This window comes from Ranitomeya imitator, chromosome 3, assembly GCF_032444005.1.
Source record: "Ranitomeya imitator isolate aRanImi1 chromosome 3, aRanImi1.pri, whole genome shotgun sequence".
NCBI lineage: Eukaryota > Metazoa > Chordata > Amphibia > Anura > Dendrobatidae > Ranitomeya > Ranitomeya imitator.
The window spans coordinates 352,450,500-352,467,189 of NC_091284.1; the positions used below are offsets into that span (position 1 = coordinate 352,450,500).

The 16,690-nt window shown below is 41.6% G+C and overlaps 1 protein-coding gene across 1 annotated transcript in view; it reads right to left on the reverse strand.

The window, feature by feature from the left end:
* Positions 1-2,500: 2,500 nt before the first annotated feature.
* ZMYM4 (zinc finger MYM-type containing 4) overlaps positions 2,501-16,690 on the reverse strand; it is a 155,964-nt gene continuing 141,774 nt past the window's right edge. Inside the window, exons 26-27 of the mRNA XM_069756826.1 lie at positions 8,741-8,867; positions 2,501-4,145 (exon numbers count right to left, since the gene is read on the reverse strand). Of these exons, the coding sequence (XP_069612927.1) occupies positions 3,941-4,145; positions 8,741-8,867 (332 nt within the window). The 3' untranslated portion in view covers positions 2,501-3,940. The remainder of the gene's footprint in view (positions 4,146-8,740; positions 8,868-16,690) is intronic.

Here is a 16,690-nt window from a genome sequence, read left to right on the forward strand (position 1 = left end):
TTGATGCAGTTAGTTTGGGAGGCATAATTTATGTATATTTTCTAATGTAGTATTACTTCAGTAAAAAAGAAAGGAATGTCCAGCTTCACCGAGTCCGTAAAAAAGCGTTTTCTTTATTCACAAACTTTAAACATGGAGGATACAGACTTCAGCACAACCATATGGGTAAGAATCTCAACACGTTTCTGGAGACTAGGCTCCCTTAATCATGACATCACGCCTGGACACAGCGGGTCCGTGCTCCCAAGGTTTGGTTGTTGAATCACGGGTGAGCTGGTTTATGTTCCTTCTTACAAAGTATTACTTCAGTACAACAAAATACTTATGATTACATTGCAATAGGTGTATTAGGCCGCGTGCACATGTTGAGTATTTTTTTTTTTTTTACATCTGCATTTTTTACACCCACTCATTCTTTTGGCTTACAAATACTGAAGTTGTGCACGGGTTTCTTTTATACTTTTCCTGACTCACCCACTCCTGGTTTTGCTTAAAAATATTGAGGTAAAAAACTCACCAAACACTCAATGTACGCATATGGCCCAATGGTGCATGGGGCGTTTTTTGTGGGATGAGATGAAGTTTTTATTGTAACCATTTTGGGAAATGTGACTTTTTAAACCCTTTCTATTCCAATTTTTAGTAATCAATGTGACTAAAAACCAGCAGTAATGGTTTTGGTTTTTATGGCATTCACTGGGTGAGATGAATAGCATGCAAATTTTATAGTTTGTTTCATTATGGACATTGCGATACCAAATATTTATAGTTTTTTATATGTCATTACAGGTTTACAAATTACCATTTTAAAAAAAAGGTTATTTTTTTTGACTCCACTTATTCTAAGAGTAATTTTGTTACAATTTTTGGGTTAGTTTTTTTTAATGCTTGTCATTCATTTTTTTTAAAGGCTAAGTGACAAAAACCCCCCAGCAATTCTAGCTATTTATTGATTTTTTCACAGTTCTTCAGGTAGGGTCACTGACATGCTAGTTTTAGAGTTTGGATTGTTATGGATGGGGCAATACCAAATATGTTGTTTTTTTAATTTCTTCCATAATAAAGGACTTAAAAAGGCGAAAAAGGGCAATTATCATTTTCCTGCATAAAACATTTAAGGGACTCTGTCAGCAGGCTCAACCTTCCCTAGTGGTGTTCATGGACAGGTAGGTCATAGAAAGTTGAATAAAATCATACCTTAATTTCTGCGATCCATTGTCTTATCTCCGAGAAATCCATGTTTTTCTTAATACGTAAATAAGCCAAGATCCATGGGCTGGACATTGTTCTGGAGGATCTGCTTCCAGAGCTTATTTTAAATGAAAGGAGTTGTTACCAGAGTGAGACATGTAGATCAGGAGAGCAGACAGTGGTGTCTGTTTACTACCATGTTGTATCTCGGTTTTAATTGTTTTTATACATTTGTGGTTTTGTATGTCCCAGTGTTCTAATAAAGTTATACATTTTACACAGTGTTGGGCCGGTTTCACACGTCAATGGCTCCGGTACGTGAGGTGACAGTTTCCTCACGTACCGGAGACACTGACTCACGTAGATACATTGAAAGCAATGTGTCACTGCACATGTCAGCGTGTTTTTACGGACAGTGTGTCCGTGTGCAAAACACGGAGACATGTCAATGTTCGTGGGAGCGCACGTATTACACGGACCCATTAAAGTCAATGGGTCCGTGTAAAACACGTACCCCACACGGACGCTGTCCGTGTGCAGTCCGTGTGCCGTGCAGGAGACAGCGCTACAGTAAGCACCGTCCCCCCCACGTGGTGCTGAAGCGGCCATTCTTATCTTCTTTCCAGCAGCGTTCGCTGGAAAGAAGATATGAAAAATCCTTTTTTTTTGTCCTCATGTTTAAAATAAAGATCCCTGTTGCCACCCCCCGCTGTTACTAAAATACTCACCCGACTCCCTCGCAGCACCTTCTCCTGTATGAGCGGTCACGTGGTGCCGCCGATTACAGTCATGAATATGTGGCTCCACCTCCCATAGGGGTGGAGCCGCATATTCATTACTGTAATAAGCGGCACCACGTGACCGCTCATACAGGAGAAGGTGCGGCGAGGACAGGACGCTGCGAGGGAGCTGGGTGAGTATTTTAGTAACAGCGGGGGGGCGCACAGGGGGTGGGAGGGGGTTGGCGACAGGGATCTTTATTTTAAACATGAGAACAAAAAAAAAAAAAAGGATTTTTGATATTTTCTTTCCAGCGAACGCTGCTGGAAAGAAGATATGAATGGCCGCTTCAGCACCAGATGCAGGGGACAGCGCTTATCTCTGGCGCTGCCTCCTGCACGCTCTGTGTGGTACCCAGTCAGCACACGTGTGCCACACTGATGTACCACGGGAGCACACGGACACGGATAATTATCTGGACGTGTGAGACTGGCCTTAGGGATATTCAATCAGGTGTGCACACCAATTCATGTGCTTGGTCTTTTTTTTTTCTTCTTGGTTCCATGGCAGCCACATGAATCACCATACATTAAAAACACAAATCAGTGATTTATTGTACAAGCAGGAGAAGAACAAATACACAAAATGGGACTACTTTGTCTTTAATATTAAACTGTAACTGCTAAAACAAGGGAAAAAAAACGGGAACAAATAAAAAGAAAAAATCATTACTACCCTTTAAAATACAAGGGAATAGGAACATAATACCCTACAAACATGTCTGGGTCCCCTCTGATAGAAAAAGAGTGTAATGCTTTAGCAGTAACATCCAGAGCTTTTGCTTTACCCCAGCCACAAATCCGTCTGGTTTTACCTGTGCTTGGGTGACCAAGGTTTCTGATTATTATAAACACTATAAAGTCTTCTGTTTTCCTTCAGTTCTACAAAACAGATCTAAGTCAAGGTTGCTTAGTCTTTTGTGATTGATAGGGAAAGCGGTGTTACTGTAAAATTTTGCGAACGTCTTTAAGGTTTCTGATGGAAGATTTCTTCTTTTTGTATGGAAAGCAGAGCATGATGCATGAAAATAAACTGCTATGGTCACATCAACTCTAGATGATGAATGTTAAACCGTTGTAATGGTAAAAACACAAAAATGTACATAAATAGATTTTAATTCAACCTATTTATGCAGCAGTAACTAGTGGGGCCAAACACTGCACACTATCTTTATAGCGAGGATTACTCCAACAAGTCTCTTGTAGTGACATTTGTCCCACTGTGCTAACTTTGTAACTGTGTGTCCTACATTATGGTGAACAGATTACTAACTACTGAAAAGAACAGGCTGAAATACACAAGTGTCTGCGCACACGAGCCATTTCAGTTGTGGTACTGTAACTGTGGTCTCATCTGGTCTAAAAAGAAATGGTATCTGGTTCCTGTGAGTTTGATAAATTCAGGCCTGTGTAGCTTGCTCTGCTTATTGTAAAGAAAAAAAGGACTGCAATGTGTGAACGCTTCACTTGAGCCTAAAATTGTCAATTTCAATGTAATGATCTAAATAGAAGAAGGATTTTCAACATGATTTATACATACTTTTCAATACTATAATGTAGGTGGCAACTACTCCATTGTAAACCCTTTCTGACATTTCCTACATAGCATTCAGAGACATATACACAGTAGAAAGAGCTAAAAGTGACCCCCTCTTTGCTCCAGTTAAAAAGAAATTACAGTTTCTATTGGGAGTCTATCACCTAATTTTAGGTGTAGCATCATGAGAGTCATTTGCTCATCTCTGAGCTCATTCTTCTGCCATAGAAATCCAGGACTGTGTATTATATGTTCCCATCAGTCGCAGCAGTTCAAGACTTTTGTCCATTCATACCCGGGGAGGGGCACTAGGGGCAGAGAAGGGCAGTGCACCAGTTCAAAGTGAAAAAAATGTTATGTTCACAGCAGAAGCGCTAACCCCAATTTCCTTAGAAGCGGTTTATTGTTTCTGAGTGGGGCATCTAGTGCCACTTTAATCAGACAAGTCCCCTTCAGAGTCCTCTTTCGCTTTGGTCAGCTCTTCATGAACTTCTCGAACCATGAGAATACGAGTTAGCATGCTGTCCAATGTGCCTGGGTCAATGGGTAGTGTGGAGAACCACATTGGGCTATTAGGGACACAAGAACGTTCTGGCTGAAGGTAGAAGACATCACTTCTCTGCTTTACACTTTCAGAACTGCATTGGAAAAGAAGAAAAGATAATCAGAAGTGGATGTAATAAGCAAATGGAAAACACACCAATATAGGTTGAAGAGGAGAGCAGAAAACCGGCACAGCTGCTCAACTTCGGGATAATGAGGCTGAAATCACACTAGGGGATACGGGTGCCAATATCCAAAGAGATTCTACAGGTCCTGTAACAAAATAATCGTCGTCGCACACGAGTTCCACTGTTTTACCCGCCTGCTGTGACTTGTATGCATCCACAATAAAGGATTATTTGCATGGAATGGTGAGTGCCTATCCACTTTCTCCTATATGGACACCAATATAGGTTGGTCTACAAAAGTCCAAGGACAGCAATTCTCAGACAAGTAGTGAGACAAAAACATTTCTGCAACTTGATTTTGACTGACTTTTTTTTCTAAGCTTTGATTTTGCAGTAAACCCTCACCCTCTCCCCCCCCCCTCAAAAAAAAAAAGAAAACACAGTCAAATCGCAGCCACATGAAACTGGCAGAGTCTTGGCAAGTGAGTCAAGGCCCACTAGTGATAGAAAAAAAAAAAACATTAGGTCACAATACGACACCACAGGAAATCATCAGAAGCGATGTTGCCTCAAGCCTATGAGTAAGTCCACAAGAGAAGCAAATGCAGATGTGTGGTCTGAAAATCTCCAATGGATTACATCACAATCAACAGCAATGAAATACTTTGAATAGATATTAACCCATTACTTGGATTTTAACCTCTTATTCCTGTTACAACATTTTCTACACAGATTTTACTCCTTACAATGTAAAAATAAGCTGTAAATTCAGCTACTAATCTGCAACAAAATGGACATAATTTGTTGGGGAGTTGTAGTGACTTCTCCATAGGTGGATGTGTGGTGGACGTTTCTAACCTGAATGGAAATACCATAACATTTATTAAAGTACATTATTTTAATGGTTCAATATCTGATAAAGATACATTTAGCTAAATATTACAAATGATATACACAATTTTGCTTTCAACATGTAGGTTAACAAAAAAAAAATAATTTAAAAAATGCGCTTTCAAGAACTATGAGGACTACGAACAAAGGGCACTGAAGACTCATGCATACAGTATTATTTATGGATTAGCCTCATATTCCACATCTACACCAAACACAGCTGCCAAGGATTCCTCATGTGCACAAGCTCTAAAATTTGGAGATATAATGGCAGCTATGACATAAAATATATATGTATATACACACAATGAAAAAAAATAAGTGTGGGTTCTGTTCAAGCATAAGTACTGCAGGATCTTCTAGTGTAGCAATCCGCAATAACGGTAAATCTACAAGTTATAAAAATGTCTTCACAAGAAAATAAGGCTTGAAAGGATTTTCTATGAATAATTGTGTTAGACCAAAGATTTAAAATACGGTAACAGGTTTTACCAACCAGCCCCTGCTCTCGTGGACTGCTTACATATTGCAGTGGTGAAATCATGACTAGAGATGAGCAAACTTGTTTGGAAAACGTTTGCCAATCTCAAATTCGGCACTAACAATGCACGTTTGGATTCGTGTTCGGATTCCCAAGCTTTTTTTCCTAAAAATCGGCAATAGTTGGCCAAAGTTCGGTAAATGACCGAGTTCACTAAGGGTACTTTCAGACGTCAGTATTTCCGGTAGCAGATCCATTTGTCATCAGTGTGACAAGTACCGTCACCTGGAAATCAGCGGTACTGTTCACACTGTTCCTCAGCGCCGGGTGCTGAAGTTTAGACAGGTCTCATCTTTCTTCCCTGCTCGTACTGTGATCAGTGCTATCAGGGGACAATGTTGAGAGTTGTATTTAAGTATTGACAGCGAGAGCAGGCGGCTGTTGATGAGAGTATTCATCAGCTGTCATCTGCGTTATAACTAAATAAAGACAATTACGTGGGGTTTCCCTGTATTTTTGATAATCAGCCAGGCAAAGCTGATAGCTGCGGGCTGTAACCCTCAGCTGTCAGCAAGACTGGTTATCAAGAATAGAGAGATAACCACGCTGTATTTTTTTAATTAGTTACATAAATAATATTTTTAAAAAATACAGCGTGGGGTCCCCCATCATTTTTGACAACCAGCCAAGCTAAAGCGGACAGCTGGGGGTGCATGGCCCCTTACCAGCCTGAGAATACCAGCCCCCAGCTTTAGCTTGGCTGGTTGTCAAAAAATGGGAGGGATCCCAAAGTTTTTAATTATTTAAATAATTTAAAAAAACAGAGTGGGAAACCCTCTATTCTTGTTGATAACAAGCCTTGCTAAAGCTGACAGCGGAGGGTTGAATCCGCAGCTCTCAGTTTTGCCTTGCTGGTTATCAAAAATACAGTGGAACCCACGTCAATTTTTCTTTTAAATTATTGCTTTATAGCATAATTGATGAATCAATTGATGCCACTTTTCCTGGTGTTTGCCTTTATTTTTAGCTGTTTTGGCAGCTTTTTCGCCCCCCTGAAGGTGTTGTCTATGTGTTTGGTTTTGCCTTCCATTGAATTCAATGGGGTTTGGGTATGTTTGACAAACCGTTCACCAACCTTGAGAGGTTCACTCATCTCTAGTCATGACTACAGTGCATGTGATTTCTGCAGCAAATCAAAGAGCTCAGTGGCTCTGGCAATGAACATGGCACAAGTTGGTAAGCTCAGTGATTGGCTGCAGAGGTCAAGTGCGCAAGCAATCATCGGAGCAGCAGCAGAGGGCTGGCGCATGTGCAATGGCTGTTGAGTAAGTAAGCCTCTGTTTGTTAAATTTACCCTTGAAAGGGTAGTTTAAAAAAAAACCAAGTATGCACTTTGTAATGAATCTGCTGTATTTATACAGGGAGCACTCCACCACCCCTCATTAGTGATTGATGAATTGTAGTCAGCCATCAATCACTGCAAGTCCGCAGTATTCTTTTGTTGCTTCTATTGCCCAAAACAGCACACCAAGGAACGGGGTTTCAAAGACCTCAGAAAATATTCAAAATTTATGACTTTTTTCCCTGCCAGAAAACTGGCATAAATCTGTAAATTGAAGGGTTATTCTCAACTTGTGTCTTGAACATCACACAACTCTCCAGCCTCTTTCCCTTCCTTGTTGCTGGCAGTCCTCAAGTGACAATTGTGGTTCAGTAGCGTCATCCTACTGCTGAGCTTAAGCTACTGTGACACATTAACAGTTTGTCAGTGTACTTGTTCTGACATTTACACTGTTATCACTATATCTGCTTATAGAGATAACAAGACCTTTGAACAAAAACTCAAGTGAACACTAAATAGAAGAACAGCCCTGGAAACTAAGGGTATCGTTACACTAAACGACTTACCAACGATCACGACCAGCGATACGACCTGGCCGTGATCGTTGGCAAGTCGCTCTGTGGTCGCTGGGGAGCTGTCACACAGGCAGCTCTCTCCAGCGACCAACGATCAGAGGAACGACTTCGGTATCGTTGAAACTGTCTGCAACGATGCCGAAGTCCCCGGGTAACCAGGGATAAACATCGGGTTACTAAGCGCAGGGCCGCGCTTAGTAACCCGATATTAACCCTGGTTACCATTGTAAAAGTAAAAAAAAAAAAAAACAGTACATACACACATTCCGATGTCTGTCACGTCCCCCGGCGTCAGCTTCCCGCACTGACTGTCAGCGCTGGCCGTAAAGCAGAGCACAGCGGTGACGTCACCGCTGTGCTCTGCTTTACGGTCGACACTCAGTCAGTGCAGGGAAGCGGACGCCGGGGGACGTGACAGACATCGGAATGTATGTACTGTTTTTTTTTTTTTTTTTAACTTTTACAATGGTAACCAGGGTAAATATCGGGTTACTAAGCACGGCCCTGCGCTTAGTAACCCGATATTTACCCTGGTTACCAGTGAACACATCGCTGGATCGGCGTCACACACGCCAATTCAGCGATGACAGCGGGTGATCAGCGACCAAAAAAAGGTCCTGATCATTCCCAGCGACCAATGATCTCCCAGCAGGGGCCTGATCGTTGGTCGCTGTCACGCATAACGATTTCGTTAAAGATATCGTTGCTACGTCACAAAAAGCAACTATATCGTTAACGAAATCGTTATGTGTGAAAGTACCTTAATTGTGGGGATGATGATTTTTCAGGACTGTTAACAGGTCAGCTCCTGACAGGTAAGGGAATAAACAGTAGCAGTTAACTGCTCATAGAAATTAATAGGCTGGTGTTCATAGAAATTAATAGGCTGGAGAGAGGTGGCTGGTATCTCAGGAGTTAACTACTCTCCTGGAGTGTGACTACTGTGCATAATTGTCCAGGCTCTAATGCAAGAGCTCCTTGGAAACAAGCTGTACACTATATGTAAAATATATCCTCTCTTAGCAAGAGAATGACAGAAAATAGAAAAAACAAGTCAATTACAAACTTTATTATATTCTCGCTGTCTAAAAATGCTAATTGTACAAGATAATAAGTTTTCTGTTGTCATTTCGGCTAGTAGAACGGATTTGTCATTGTAATATGCTGCCCTCCCAAAATGACAGTAACACATTTGCTTTAAGATGATAGCGTTGTTGGATCTAAAGTGATTGGTACACAGGAGTAGTTCACGTATTACAATTAATACACTTACCATTTGGACAAGTAAAATTCGTACAGTCTAACTGGGCACCTGAGTGGGTTGTCTGTGTTTTCAGCCATTTCCATTACAAATTGTCCATCTTCATCTTCTGATCTCTTCCTCTTTCCTAATACTTTCTCTGTAAAACATTTTAAATACTTATTTATACCTTGTTCTGGAATAATTTTCTTATTAAATTCATTTTGGGCATGGCTTTGTTTCATCTAGATCCAGTAATACATTAAAATAAGCAGAAAAGGGGGCATACGTTAGAAAACCAAAGACTGGTGTTATAGAAAGGCTGGTGCTCATAAAATCAGTTTAATCAAAACTGAATCACCAGAGGATGTCTCAATAATGCAACGATGAATTATTTGCAGCCTCAACTGGTGTTTTCGCAGGCCATTGTACCATTCAGTTCAATAGGACTGTGGTGAAATATGTGTGCGTATTATATATTACCACAATGAATTTTAAACAAAACAATTCAGATGCAGTTGAAGTTCAGACTTTCAGCTTTCATTTGAGGGTATCCACATTAAAATTGGATGAAGGGTTTAGGAGTTTCAGCTCCTTAACATGTGCCACCCTGTTTTTAACCCCTTTACCCCCAAGGGTGGTTTGCACGTTATGGACCGGGCCAATTTTTACAATTCTGACCACTGTCCCTTTATGAGGTTATAACTCTGGAACGCTTCAACGGATCCCGGTGATTCTGACATTGCTTTCTCGTGACATATTGTACTTCATGATAGTGGTAAAATTTCTTTGATATTACCTGCGTTTATTTCTGGAAAAAAAAAACGGAAATTTGGCGAAAATTTTGAAAATTTCGCAATTTTCCAACTTTGAATTTTTATGCAATTAAATCACAGAGATATGTCACACAAAATACTTAATAAGTAACATTTCCCACATGTCTACTTTACATCAGCACAATTTTGGAACCCCAATTTTTTTTTTGTTAGGGAGTTATAAGGGTTAAAAGTTGATCAGCAATTTCTCATTTTTACAACACCATTTTATTTTAGGGACCACATCTCAATTTAAGAAATTTTGAGGGGTCTATATGATAGAAAATACCCAAGTGTGACACCATTCTAAAAACTGCACCCCTCTAGGTGCTCAAAACCACATTCAAGAAGTTTATTAACCCTTCAGGTGTTTCACAGGAATTTTTGGAATGTTTAAATAAAAATGAACATTTAACTTTTTTTCACAAAAAATTTACTTCAGCTCCAATTTGTTTTATTTTACCAAGGGTAACAGGAGAAAATGGACGCCAAACGTTGTTGTACAATTTGTCCTGAGTACGCTGATACCCCATATGTGGGAGTAAACCACTGTTTGGGCGCATGGGAGAGCTCGGAAGGTAAGGAGCGCCATTTGACTTTTCAATGCAAAATTGACAGGAATTGAGATGGGACGCCATGTTGCGTTTGGAGAGCCACTGATGTGCCTAAACATTGAAACCCCCCCACAAGTGACACCATTTTGGAAAGTAGACCCCCCTAAGGAACTTATCTAGATGTGTGGTGAGCACTTTGACCCACTAAGGGCTTCACAGAAGTTTATAATGCAGAGCCGTAAAAATAAAACAACATTTTTTTCCCACATATGTTGGGGTAAACTCCTGTTTGGGCACACGGGAGAGCTCGGAAGGAAAGAAGCACTGTTTTACTTTTTCAACGCAGAATTGGCTGGAATTGAGATCGGACGCCATGTCGTGTTTGGAGAGCCCCTGATGTGCCGAAACAGTGGAAACCCCCCAATTATAACTGAAACCCTAATCTAAACAGACCCCTAACCCTAATCCCAACGGTAACCCTAACCACTCCCCTAACCCAGACACACCCCTAACCCTAATCCCAACCGTAAATGTAATCCAAACCCTAACCCTAACTTTTACCCCAACCCTATCTGTAGCCTTAACCCTAGCCCCAACCCTAACCCTAGCCCTAACCCTAATCCTAGCCCCAACCCTAATCTGAAAATGGAAATACATTGTTTTAATTTTTTTTATTTTTCCTTAACTAAGGGGGTGATGAAGGGGGGTTTGATTTACTTTTATAGCGGGTTTTTTAGCGGATTTTTATGATTGGCAGCCGTCACACACTGAAAGACGCTTTTTATTGCAAAAAATATTTTTTGCGTTACCACATTTTGAGAGCTATAATTTTTCCATATTTGAGTCCACAGAGTCATGTGAGGTGTTTTTTGCGGGACGAGTTGACGTTTTTATTGGTAACATTTTCAGGCACGTGACATTTTTTGATCGCTTTTTATTCCGATTTTTGTGAGGCAGAATGACCAAAAACCAGCTATTCATGAATTTCTTTTGGGGGAGGCGTTTATACCATTCCGTGTTTGGTAAAATTGATAAAGCAGTTTTATTCTTCGGGTCAGTACGATTACAGCGATACCTCATTTATATCATTTTTTTATGTTTTGGCGCTTTTATATGATAAAAACTATTTTATAGAAAAAATAATTATTTTTGCATCGCTTTATTCTGAGGACTATAACTTTTTTATTTTTTTGCTGATGATGCTGTATGGCGGCTCGTTTTTTGCGGGGCAAGATGACGTTTTCAGCGGTAGCATGGTTATTTATATCTGTCTTTTTGATCACGTGTTATTCCACTTTTTATTCGGCGGTATGATAATAAAGCGTTGTTTTTTGCCTCGTTTTTTTTTTTCTTACGGTGTTTACTGAAGGGGTTAACTAGTGGGACAGTTTTATAGGTTGGGTCGTTACGGACGCGGCGATACTAAATATGTGTACTTTTATTGTTTTTTTTTTTTTTATTTAGATAAAGAAATGTATTTATGGGAATAATATTTTTTTTTCTTTATTTAGGAATTTTTTTTTTTCTACCATGTGGAAATTTTTTTTAAACTTTTTTACTTTGTCCCGGGGGGGACATCACAGATCGTTGATCTGACAGTTTGCACAGCCCTCTGTCAGATCACCAATCTGTCTGAGAGCACTGCAGGCTTACCAAGCGCCTGCTCTGAGCAGGCACTTGGTAAGCCACCTCCCTCCCTGCAGGATGCCGTGGCCATCTTGGATCCGGGCCTGCTACAGGGAGGGAGGTAAGGAGACCCTCGCAGCAACGCGATCACATCGCGTTGCTGTGGGGGTCTCAGGGAAGCCCGCAGGGAGCCCCCTCCCTGCGCGATGCTTCACTGCAACGCCGGCACACCGCGATCATGTTTGATCGCGGTGTGCCGGGAGTTAATGTGCCGGGGGCGGTCCGTGACCGCTCCTGGCACATAGCGCCGGATGTCAGCTGCGATAGGCAGCTGACACCCGGCCGCGCTCCCCGAGAGAGCGCGGCCGATCGCCCTGGACGTACTATTCCGTCCTTGGGAATTTAGGCCCACCCCACATGGACGGAATAGTACGTCCAATGACAGAAAAGGGTTAAAAAGGGACCAAAAGTAATTGGACAGATTCGAAATTTTTAAATAAAATGTTCATTTTTACTACTTGGTTGAAAACCCTTTGTTGGCAATGACTGCCTGAAGTCTTGAACTCATGGACATCACCAGACGCTGTGTTTCCTCCTTTTTGATGCTCTGCCAGGCCTTCACTGCGGTGGTTTTCAGTTGCTGTTTGTTTGTGGGCCTTTCTGTCTGAAGATTAGTCTTTAACAAGTGAAATGCATGCTCAATTGGGTTGAGATCAGGTGACCGACTTGGCCATTCAAGAATATTACACTTCTTTGCTTTAACAAACTCCTGGGTTGCTTTGGCTTTATGTTTTGGGTCATTGTCCATCTGTAGTATGAAACGACAACCAATCAGTTTGGCTGCATTTGGCTGGATCTGAGCACACAGTATGTCTCTGAATACCTCAGAATTCATTCGGCTGCTTCTGTCCTGTGTCACATCATCAATAAACACTAGTGACCCAGTGCCACTGGCAGCCATGCATGCCCAAGCCATCACATTGCCTCCGCCGTGTTTTACAAATGATAATAATAATAATCTTTATTTTTATATAGCGCTAACATATTCCGCAGCGCTTTACAGTTTTTGCACACATTATCATCACTGTCCCCGATTGGGCTCACAATCTAGAATTCCTATCAGTATGTCTTTGGAATGTGGGAGGAAACCGGAGTGCCCGGAGGAAACCCACGCAAACACGGAGAGAACATACAAACTCTTTGCAGATGTGTGATGTGGTATGCTTTGGATCATGAGCTGTACCACGCCTTCGCCATACTTTTCTCTTTCCATCATTCTGGTAGAGGTTGATCTTGGTTTCATCTGTCCAAAGAATGTTCTTCCAGAACTGTGCTGGATATTTTTTTTAGCAAAGTCCAGTCTAGCCTTTTTATTCTTTATGCTTATGAGTGGCTTGCACCGTGCAGTGAACCCTCTGTATTTACTTTCATCCAGTCTTCTCTTTATAGTAGATTTGGATATTGATACGCCTACCTCCTGGAGAGTGTTGTTCACTTGGTTGGCTGTTGTGAAGGGGTTTCTCTTCACCATGGAGATTATTCTGCCATCATCCACCACTGTTGTCTTCCGTGGGCGTCTAGGTCTTTTTGCATTGATGAGTTCACCAGTGCTTTCTTTCTTTCTCAGGATGTACCAAACTGTAGATTTTGCCACTCCTAATATTGTAGCAATTTCTCGGATGGGTTTTTTCTGTTTTCGCAGCTCAAGGATGGCTTGATTCACCTGCATGGAGAGCTCCTTTGACCGCATGTTTACTTCACAGCAAAACCTTCCAAATGCAAGCACCACACCTCAAATCAACTCCAGGCCTTTTATCTGCTTATATAAGAATGACATAACGAAGGGATTGCCCACACCTGTCCATGAAATAGCCTTGGAGTCAATTGTCCAATTACTTTTGGTCCCTTTAAAAACAGGGTGGCACATGTTAAGGAGCTGAAACTCCTAAACCCTTCATCCAATTTTAATTTAGATACCCTCAAATGAAAGCTGAAAGTCTGAACTTCAACTGCATCTGAATTGTTTTGTTTAAAATTTATTGTGGTAATGTCTATATCCAAAATTAGGGAAATGTTGTCTCTGTCCAAATATATATGAACCTAACTGTGTGTGTGTGTGTGTGTGTGTATTATATATATATATATATATATATATATATATATATATATATATATATATATATATATATATATATATATACACACACACACACATACATAGTGAGGCAGTGACTCCTGTTACAGCTAGGGGGCGCTGCATGTGCTCTCCAGAATGAGCATGGAAGCGTAGTGAGGCCATGAGGGCGTACTACAGACACAGGTGTGGCTGTAATTAGAATAGTGAAGCAGTGACTGATTAAAAAGCCCTGTAGTACTGGGGGAGGTGTGTCAGTGTGTTCTTGGAAGCAGACAGGGCAGTTGTCTGCAGAGCTCTCTCTGTGTGGAGCAACACAGAGGCTAAAGGAACCAGAGAGACTGACACCCTGCGTCTTGGATTGTCTTATGTGTACCTGGCTGCACTCCAGAGGATAAAGAGTGCAGTGCACTGAGTGAGTACAGAGACTTGTTACCGGAGTGCGGTCACCCAGGGAAACTGGACAGAGGGAAGTTCGGCCTGTGTATTGACTGCATCATATAGCCATGCAGTATTAATGGACTGTATGAAGAAGCTGTATACTATATTGACTGTGTGAAGTAACACAATAAAAGAAGGTTTTGTTTGAACTTGCTTGGGTCACTGCCGTTTCACTGTGTATGGTCCTACCGAATATATGCCGAATATATATTCGGTAGGACCATACACAGTGAAACGGCAGTGACCCAAGCAAGTTCAAACAAAACCTTCTTTTATTGTGTTACTTCACACAGTCAATATAGTATACAGCTTCTTCATACAGTCCATTAATACTGCATGGGTATATATATATATATATACATACACACACATACACAGTGGACTATGTATAGATGTATTGTGTCACTGGCACTAATGTAATATCTGCCTTAAAAAGCTGCAGGTCGCACCCAGGTGTTAATATGTATTTTCCTGAGACTTCTGCCTCCAATCTCATCATGGGGTCCTGCTGGAAACCAAGAAGAAAGGTAACATTTGACTTGACACCTCCTAGAACTTGGAAGAGAGATGTTATTTAAGGCCTGATAGTATCTCTTTGAGAACTTTTACACAAAGGATCTCAAGAGAAAATAATATATTCTTTGGGGGGCGCGGCCGTGGTCCAATCAAAAAAACAAGCAATTATGATATTAACATGAGGGGCTGGTCTAGAAACCTGACTTCCAGACCAAAGTTATTAATTAGGGCTGTATACAGAGAAACGTGTTCACATGTGAGGGCAGCCTGAGATGCTGATGTGTTCCACAAACTGCATTCACCCCCCCGTCAGGGAACAGAAAGCAAACTACCAGTTAGATGATGTCTGTAAGTTTATCCTGTTTATTTTTATACTGTTTTGCATAATTTGTATGTATTTTTATTATCATATTTGTATACCTTTCTTACTATAAGCACAACCTTTTTGTATTAAAGTATAAAACTTTAACCCCTTAATCCCATATGACGTACTATCCCGTCGAGGTGACCTGGGACTTAATTCCCAGTGACGGGATAGTACATCATATGCGATCGGCCGCGCTCACAAGGGGATCGCGGCCAGGTGTGAGCTGACTATCGCAGCTGACATCCGGCACTATGTGCCAGGAGCGGTCACGGTGGTCCCCCTCCTACATATGGGGTATCGGCGTACTCAGGACAAAATGGACAACAACTTTTGGGGTCCAATTTCTCCTGTTACCCTTGGGAAAATACAAAACTGGGGGCTAAAATATAATTTTTGTGGGAATTTTTTTTTTATTTTCACGGCTCTGCATTATAAACTTCTGTGAAGCACTTGGTGGGTCAAAGTGCTCACCACACACCTAGATAAGTTCCTTAGGGGGTCTACTTTCCAAAATGGTGTCACTTGTGAGGGGTTTCAATGTTTAGGCACATCAGAGGCTCTCCAAACGCAACATGGCATCCCATCTCAATTCCTGTCAATTTTGCATTGAAAAGTCAAACGGCGCTCCTTCCCTTCAGAGCTCTCCCATGTGCCCAAACAGTGGTTTACCCCCACCAAGAATTTCTAAAATTTGTGCATATGGGCACAAACTGCATTTTTTTCAGCTATGGGGGTGGATTTTTTTCACAAAATGTTTTTTATGCTTTTCGTATTTACCGTATATACTCGAGTATAAGCCGAGATTTTCAGCCCATTTTTTTTAGGCTCTCGGCTTATACTCAAGTCATTGTCCCAGGGGGGTCGGCGGGGGAGCGTCGGCTGTGACATACTCACCTGCTCCTGGCGAGGTCCCTGCATCTCCCGTCTCCGGGCGCTGACCCTGTCTCATTACAGTAATGAATATGGACCCGATTCCACTCGCATAGGGGTGGAGCCGCATATTCATTACTGTAATGAGCGGTAATGGTGACCGCTCAGCGCTAGAAGAAGCTGTCAGCGCCCGGAGACCGGAGATGCAGGGAGGAGCAGGTGAGTATAATGGGGAGGGGGGAGTGTTGTGAATTCCGCTCTTGGGCTCCCTCCGAGTGGTTGTAAGTGGCACTTTTGTGAGTTCTGCTCTTGGGCTCCCTCTTGTGGTTTCTAGTGGTATGGCTGCTCCTTGGAGTTAGCTGTCATCAGCTGCCTCCACTTATCGTCTCTTCTGCTCGGCTATTTAGGCCTGGCTCTTTCTTCAGCCAGTGCCACTTGTAAATGGTTCCTGGTTGGATTCACATCTCTTTGGAGTTCCCTGTTATCCTGACCAGTTCAGCAAAGCTAAGTTTTTGCTTGCTCTTTTCTGTCCATAGATTGTGGACTTATCCATTCTGTGCTTTCTATGTTCGTCCAGCTTATCAGTGTGAATTTATTCTGTCTTGCTGGAAGCTCTGGGAGCCAGATTTGCCCTCCACACCTTTAGTCAGGTGTGGAGAT